The 8697-nt window shown below is 36.7% G+C and overlaps 1 protein-coding gene across 2 annotated transcripts in view; it reads right to left on the reverse strand.

Moving 5' to 3' along the window:
• The window catches only part of GSTCD (glutathione S-transferase C-terminal domain containing), a 133547-nt gene that overhangs the window by 20215 nt on the left and 104635 nt on the right, over window positions 1-8697 (reverse strand). For both annotated transcript variants that reach the window (XM_007452160.1, XM_007452161.1), the window contains one exon: window positions 6450-6578. In XM_007452160.1, the coding sequence (XP_007452222.1) occupies window positions 6450-6578 (129 nt within the window). The remainder of the gene's footprint in view (window positions 1-6449; window positions 6579-8697) is intronic.

Here is an 8697-nt window from a genome sequence, read left to right on the forward strand (position 1 = left end):
TGCGGTACGCTGGCCTCTCACTGTTGTGGCCTCTCCTGCTGCGGAGCACAGGCTCCAGACGCGCAGGCTCAGCGGCCATGGCTCACGGGCCTAGCCACTCCGCTGCATGTGGGATGTTCCCGGACCGGGGCACGAACCCACCTCCCCTGCATCGGCAGGCAGACTCTCAACCACTGCACCCCCAGGGAAGCCCCTAGGTCACTTTTTCAGCAGGCTTTTTCAGTCAAGAGAAACACATCCTGACACATTTTCTTATATTAGTTCTTTGATATTTTCCTCCCCACCATTTTAGCTGTTTTCTCTTTCTGGTTCTCCTATTATTGAGAATACTGAGGTATTGGATTCATGGACTAAATCTCTATTCGAAAAAAAAAAAAAAAAAGCTTCTATCAGCTCCTATCTCTATGTCTTTTTTTTTTTTTTGTCCTGTTTTTTGCAGATGATGTCCTACACTTCATCTTTTAGATTTTTTCCTTGCTTTTTATTTTGGCTAACATGTGTTTAGAAGTTCTTTCTTGTTCTCTGATGGTTCTTGTTCTCTGATAGTTTTTCTTTTTCATTCTATCCCTGTTTCATTAATGCAATATCTTTTCTGATCTCTCCTTTCGTTGTGTTTGTTGCTTTGTTCTCTTCTATTTTGGAAGTTTTCCACGTTTTGTTATTCCTTGGCTGTCAGTTCATGTAAGAGTGAATCACTAAAAAGTTGATTGGAAGTCTGAATGAAAGGCTTGAAGGTGGGCTTCTATTTTGGAAGTTTTCTATTTTGGAAGTTTTCCACGTTTTGATATTCCTTGGCTGTCAGTTCACATAAGAGTGAATCATTAAAAAGTTGATCAGAAGTCTGAATGAAAGGCTTGAAGATGGGCTTCCTTAGTGATTGGGTAACCAGGTGGCCAGCTGGGTGTTTTTTTTGGTTTTTTTTTTTAATTACAGCTATAGTATTTTCTCTGGGGATAGTTCTGATTCTGTAAAGGAGGCTCTTTTAATCTCTGATTGAGGAGATGATTCTAGATTCTGAAGGAATTCAGGAATTAAGGGCACTTAGTTCTTATTTTTGGTGTCACATCATTCTCGCCCTTCTCTCCCTATACTTGGAGTCTCTATTACACTTTTCTCATAGAATAAAATTCCAGTCTCTTGCAGGAGTTGGGGGAAATAGTTACTTGCCTACACAAGATGGTGGTGGGAATCTGGGTCTCTAAATAAAATTTTTAATTAAACATGATTCCAGCCCCTTCTTATACCCTTCCTCTGTGGTTTCTGGTATCCTGAATTCCTGAAATTTTCTGGGATTCTGTGAGAGCAAAGTAACTTGCTTCCTGATAGCCCTCTTGACCCTCCCTCTCCCCATGCGTTTAAGTTTGATTTTCCTCTTCTCTACTCACTAATTTTTCTTTAGTCTGCTTTCTATCTTCAAATATTGTAGTTCAAGTTATAGAATCTTGAACGTTGTTTCATTAAGGAATATGATTTTTCTGGTTCTTGTTCTCTTTGTTATTTGGGGGTCTGATCTCTCTTGGGGAGAAGGGGGTTGCAATACCTCTATCTATCTGCCACCTTCACCTGGAAAGTCCTTTATTGCCTTAATGATTTTTTAAAAATTGTGTTTGCAGAATATATAATTTCTCAAGTTCCTTTCCCTTTAAAACAAGGATTACATAAATCATTCATCAAAAGTGTTACTGAATTACATTCTATAATTGTATGTGCTTCTTCTAATTGTATACTAACATACATAACTAGGAATGAGCTTGTAATTAAGCACTCAGCACTGACGAATCATAAACAATCATATTAAAAATTGTTTTGGTTAAAAAAAAAGTAAATAAAGATAACTCAAAAATAACTGTTTAGAGATTTTGATATATATTGATAAATAGAAAATATTCACCAATACTGTTAGAAATCAATACCTTATCACCTGTTTGAGATGACTCTATGTTACTATTGAAATTACCCAACTAAAACATTTCGGTGGGCAAGCCGTTCAGCACTGACACAGTTTTTGTTTCTCAATGCAAAGTGTGTTTTTCCATAGTCATGGCCCTTTCCGTAATACTGTTTGACAACAAGGTTTTTGTTATACTGTTTGAGAGCATAGGTATTACTACACATAATAAATTTGGTCTTAAAAAGTAAAATCTTATAAAGTAAGTTTTCACAATAAGGAAGATTATTTATATTGCACTAGACAAGAAGGTGATAATAGACTTCTTAAAAAAATAGCCTTAAAAAGTCCACTTTTAAAGCAATCTTTTCTAAGTTGCCCTTTAAGGGTATGATAATTGATATATACTGTTTTAGTTTGAGCTGCTCTTAAAAAACTATCATAAACTTGGTGGTTTAAACAGCAAACATTTTTCTTAGTTCTGGAGGCTGGGAAGTCCAAGATCACGGTGCTGGCAGATCTGATGTCTAGTGAGGACCCCCCTCCTGGTTTGTAGATGGCTGTCTTCTCACTGTATCATCACATGGTGGAGAGCTAAGAGGGGGCACAAGCTCTTTTCTTATAAGGGCACTAATTCCACTCAGAGAGCACCACCCTCATGACCCAATTACCTCCCAAAGGTCCCACCTTCTAATACCATCACATGAGGGGTTAAGGAATTCAACACATGAATTTTTTGGTGGTGGAGGTGGGGCACAAACTTTCAGTCCATAACACATACTCAATTCAGGGTCATACAGCTGCATACATTCAAACTGGAAGGAGAAAAATCCTTCTGTTTCTCAATTTTGAAAAGAGTTTTGTATTTAAAAACAAAATCAAAAGGTATTTCTATGATAATCAAATACTTGTTTTAAAAGAAATTATATATACATATATAATTATATATGTATCTTACGTATCTTATATGTTCAGAATTCTTTTAGATATCTTATAGTAATCCTTAGGGTCCTATTAGCCTTTCTTGGCTAAATAAGCTAGGTATCTATCTATAACATATTAAACACATATATTTATTTCTTCTATTTTTATGGCTGACATGATTTGAATATAAAAATGGTAACATGTTAAAGATGGAATATTTTGAAAATTTTGAATAAAGAAAAATATTATTACATAGTATGTAAGATAGCCACCTTAAAAAAAATACATATTAGCATAATTTCCTCTCATCCTTTTTAAGCAGTTTTCACATGGCTGAGATCACACTGCACGGAGTAAAAAGAGGACCAATTTTTTGAGTACTTCCTAAATGCTAGGCTACTTGCTAAGTGGTTCATGCACACTGTATCAACATCCCATGAGCCAGATATGTTATGTCCATATCATAGATGAAAAAACTGAGGATTGAGGATGAAGCCATACAACTAGTAAGTGGCCAAGCTGAGACTTTAGCACAAGTTAAATTCAATGTTAAAATGCATACTCTTAACCATTACGTTTATATAAATTTCTCTGTTTACCATTGTAACTAACACTTCATGTCATTAACAAATAATTACAAATATCATGTAAGTGAAAAATTTCAAAGCTCCCATATGATTAGGCCCCCTTCACTGAAGCCTTACAGTCAATAATATTTTAAAAGCCTTACAGTAATAATATTTTAAAAATCTTTGCAAATGTTAAGAGCAAGAACGGAATATCATTGTTGTTCAAGTTGAAATGCATCTGGTTACTAGAGACTTTGAATGTTATTTATAAGCTTATTGGGCATATAAAGAAATATATTTCTCAAGTAAGCACAACGTAAATCAAAAACTACAAAATGCTCTTTGGAACAAACACTGTATTACCTCATTGATTCTGGTTACATGGGGGAGGCACAGCCTTTGGGGGTGATGGAAGACCTTGTTTAAAGACTTGAAAATATTTAGATTTGTTCTCTTCCATTATTTCAAGTCACACTAGTTTAACAACGTTAGTAAATCTATTCATTTTTGCCTGATATAGGCTGTTGTATTAATGGAGATAATAATAATTAGTATTTCAATTCTCATGTATAATTGATTTAAGTTCTGCAAGACAGTTGGTTCAAAGACTTTAAAATTCTCCCCTTAAAATCTTGTTTACATCATTAACTTTTATGTCTAAAGAAAAACAGTGGAAGAAAAAGGCATTTACTAAGCAAAGATAAATGCCAACTAAACCCTTATTTGAAATACCACAAAATTGTGAATTAATGGAGTTTTCTTGCATTTCTGATACCTGTTATTCTGATTTCCTCTCTAGTTACAGTATTTTCATTGGAATCTATTTAATACAAGAGTTAGAGCCACTGGTGCATTTAGTTTGATTTATCTAGTGACAATACTTCAATTATCATCCTAGGCAAATTATATTCTTTTTTTTAATAAATTTATTTATTTTATTTTACTTATTTTTGGCTGTGTTGGGTCTTCGTTGCTGAGCACGGGCTTTCTCTAGTTGTGGCGAGTGGCGCTACTCTTCATTGCCGTGCGCAGGCTTCTCATTGCAGTGGCTTCTCCTTGCAGAGCACGGGCTCTAGGCGTGCAAGCTTCAGTAGTTGCGGCATGCGGGCTCAGCAGTTGTGGCTCTTGGGCTCTAGAGCGCAGGCTCAGTCGTTGTGGCACGGGCTTAGTTGCTCCACGGAATGTGGGATCTTCCCGGACAGGGGCTCGAACCTGTGCCCCCCGAGTTGGCACGTGGATTCTTAACCACTGCACCACCAGGGAAGCCCGCAAATTATATTCTTGAGAGTAAATCTAATTTTGGTTTAATCCTCCAAGTAATTTTAATTCATTTTCCATATATCTTGACAAAGTAATTATGAAAAAAAAACCCATTATGGATACATTACTATGATACTTGGGAAAAATATCACTTCCCAAAAGACATACACATTGTTAGTTGGTGTTAGTGAATTATATGACCTTGAAAGTTACAAGACTATGCCAGAATGATTTATCACCTTTAAGCCACAGAAGGGTAAAGAGATGTATGGCTGATAGGCCGGGAATTTTATGATTTGAGAGGTGAGTAAATAGGCAGCAATATCTTGCTACCTTATACATTCTGCCTGATGTACTGGAAACATGGGCATTGGTTTAACAGCTTGTTTTGTGGGAGAAGCTTTATCCTCTACCTCATCATTTATGTAAAATTTAAGCAGCATATAACTATATATTTAATTTGAATTTGCTGTATCAGATGTCTTTATTTTCCTGAATATCCTTATTAACAGTTTTCTTAAAAGTTTACTTCTCTTTCTATAAGCTTGGCTTGAGATAACCAATCTATATTATATCTACAAAGGAAACACACTGTATACTTTTTAGGCTATAAAAATAACAATAAACCCCACAAATTTGCAGTAGTTGGTATTTAAGAAATGAATTTCATGGGACAAAAGTCATAAGTACTACAAAAGGTCTGAACTTCTGAGACTGGACAAGAATTCCACCTAGACAAGCCCACTGTATATGTTATATGAACATATACACTTGGGAATGCAAATTAGCACAACCTACCTAGAAAGTGATTAGGCAAAGGTATCAAAAATCTTCAGTGATGCATAAGATATATATAATAGTAACAATTACATCATAATAACAATAAAAAAGAAATATGATTAATGAGTAAAGTATTTATGACAATTTCAGGTAAAGCATGACCTATGTAGTATGACCTCAACAATGTTAACATATGTGTAAACATGCATTTGTTTGTGTGCATAAATACATAAAGACTAAAGGGTTTTGACAGTATTTATCTCTCACTAGCAGAAATACTGGTGATTCTTCTTTATATTATTATGTAGTTTTCTATATTGAGCACTTAGTCCTATAAAAATAAGAAAAAATTATTTAAAACAGATACAAGAGCAGCAGCAATGTTAACATCTTAATGAAATTCCACCAGAGCATACAACCCTGGGTTTAAGTGAACTGGCAGAATCACTTTATCTTTGGTCTTTTTAGTAGTATCAAACAGTAACAATTTGATCTGAAGTTTTCAGAAACATCACCAATATACTTTCTGTCTATTGGAAACTTAAAATACACGTAGATATTAAATCCTTGCTAAAGAAAGTATTATCTAAAAGCAACTCAAGTACTTACAGGCTGTTAACAAGCTAATTGTCCTATTATATTCTCTGTTTTTCTCTTCTTTCATTAACTTCTAAAAATGTAAAATAAACCAAGAGAAGTCACCTTCATTAGAATTCATTTATTCATTCAATTAGTAACTATTTTTAAGTACTTGCTATGTGTCAAACAATTTTTTAGGCACTGGAGATTCTGCAGTGAAGAAAATAAAATTCTTGTCTGGTAGAGGAACAAATATTATCTCTACCATGTAATGATGATATGCTGTGAATGAAGTAATATTCATTAATAGGCTAGGCTTTACAGACAGTAGAAAACAAAAGTTATAAATTTGTTTAGCAAAGAAAATAAAATTATCACCTTTATTTACTTTAAGACATTACTATTCTTACTTAGTTAATTAAAGAAATTGAAATTGCTTGATTACTTACCCCAATATTAAATGTCCCTGTAAAATACTCCATATTTGCTTGAATGAACCAAATGTTGCTTAACCCTAGTTCGTCACTTCTCTTCTTAGCACGAATTAATGATAATTCCTTGTTTTCTATTAATGTAACCTAGATTGTACCCAGGAAACAATAGTATATTCAGTAACATAATTCAGACATTAGGGTAAAGTATTATTACTGTGTTTACTAGCTTTAATAATGTAGATCATATTATATTTATCCTTATCCTATGCCAGGAAGTAGGCCAGATAATATAGTACAAAAATGAGAGCTTCCCTGGTGGCACAGTGGTTGGGGGTCCGCCTGCTGATGCAGGGGATTTGGGTTCGTGTCCCGGTCCGGGAGGATCCCGCATGCCGCGGAGCGGCTGGGCCCATGGGCCATGGCCGCTGGGCCTGCACGTCCGGAGCCTGCGCTCTGTAGCGGGAGAGGCCACAACAGTGAGAGGCCCATGTACAACAACAACAACAACAAAAAATTCCTTGCACTCTTTTTTTTTTTTTTGCAGTACGCGGGCCTCTCACCTCTGTGGCCTCTCCTGTTGCAGAACACAGGCTCCGGACGTGCAGGCCCAGCGGCCATGGCTCACGGGCCCAGCCACTCCACGGAATGTGGGATCTTCCCGGACCAGGGCACGAACCCGCGTCCCCTGCATCGGCAGGCGGACTCTCAACCACTGCGCCACCAGGAAAGCCCAGGTCCTTGAACTCTTGAAGCTCCTAGATATAGTGATACAAGTGAAACAGGCAATTATAATACAGTGAGTGATAAGTGTTTAATGAAAGACATATAATGTGTTATCAGAGCACGCAGACTTGATGACTAAGCGAGGTTTTAGTCATTTAATGTGAAAGAGTAACATATTAACTGAGGCCTGAAGAGTGAATAGAAATCAGCTGCGGGAATAAAGGTGTGTTTCTAGCAGAGAGAGAAACATGTATGAAGGCTCAAGGTAAGAAAGATATGGTGTATTTGAAGAACTGAGAAAACTGGTATAGCTGGGGTACAGTGTGTGATGGTGACGGTGGAGGTAGGGAGACAGGGTGTGGGATGTAGGAATCAAGCTGGAGAGGTAACAGGAGCCAGATCATGTGCAATGAAAGGAGGTCTGGTTGCTGCAACGCATAGTATGGATTGGTGGGGGAGAGGCAGAAGGCAGGGCAACCAGTTCAGAATTTCTAACAGTAATCCAGGCCAAGGAAGGTGGGAGACCATCACTGGTTTAGATGGAGAAAAGTGGGCAGCAAAGTTAAGTCACTTTCATCACTATCATTCCTAGTTTGGTCCTTATTTTGTCCTTATGCTTGTCTTTATGGAAAAATCCTGGATCCCTTTGTATAAAAAGCCTGTCAGAGGATACTTGCTTGGGGTCAAAGGTTTTCCAGCCTTTATTCTAGTCAAGACTTCCCTTTTCCAGTTTCAACATTTCTAAGTTTCCAGAGCTGTTGGGAAGGGTAAAAAAGACACCATATCCCTGCCTGACTCTACATCTCCAGGATTCTGCTCTATGAGCTTTATTCCTCTTACTCCAACCATGAAATTGTTGTTTTCCCTAGTGATGAAATGAACATCCGCCTGTTTCTCCCAGTATTCCTCATTTAGTTTGCTCTTTATTTTCTAAGAAAGATAAAGAAAAATACTCTCTACTCTCTATCATTCTGCTACATATCATTCTGGCTAGTCTATGAGTTCTTCCACATTTTTTCTTCTGAGAATAATCACTTTAATTATTTTGTAATTTCCGGAGAGCTCACAAACAAAGGATCTGCCCCAGTTCAATCATCAGATTCTAGACTTCTATGCTGAAAGATGGTCACTGTGAGGAAATGATTTAATATGACAGAAGACTAAAAGCAGCACACACCTCTAACAAATGGTGGCAACAATCGTATAAATTACGGTACATTTACTTAAAAACATATTATGCAGTCACATTTTAAGTGATATTTTAATGATGACATTTGAAACTATTTGCAATAGTGAAAAACATTTATAAGATTGAGTGAAAGCAGGTGATTGAAATTGTACTTGCATTTTTAGAATTTGCAGCAATAAGCATCCTCATGAACAATGACAAAGAGAACATGGGGAGAAATGCATTTGGTGGATCAGTTGGTAGATTTGGGGTTTATCTTTTTCTTTAAAAAATGTTGTTGTGGGCTTCCCTGGTGGCGCAGTGCTTGAGAGTCCGCCTGCCGGTGCAGGAGACGCGGGTTCGTGCCCCGTT

This window comes from Lipotes vexillifer, unplaced genomic scaffold (assembly GCF_000442215.2).
Source record: "Lipotes vexillifer unplaced genomic scaffold, Lipotes_vexillifer_v1.1 scaffold22, whole genome shotgun sequence".
NCBI classification, from domain to species: domain Eukaryota; kingdom Metazoa; phylum Chordata; class Mammalia; order Artiodactyla; family Lipotidae; genus Lipotes; species Lipotes vexillifer.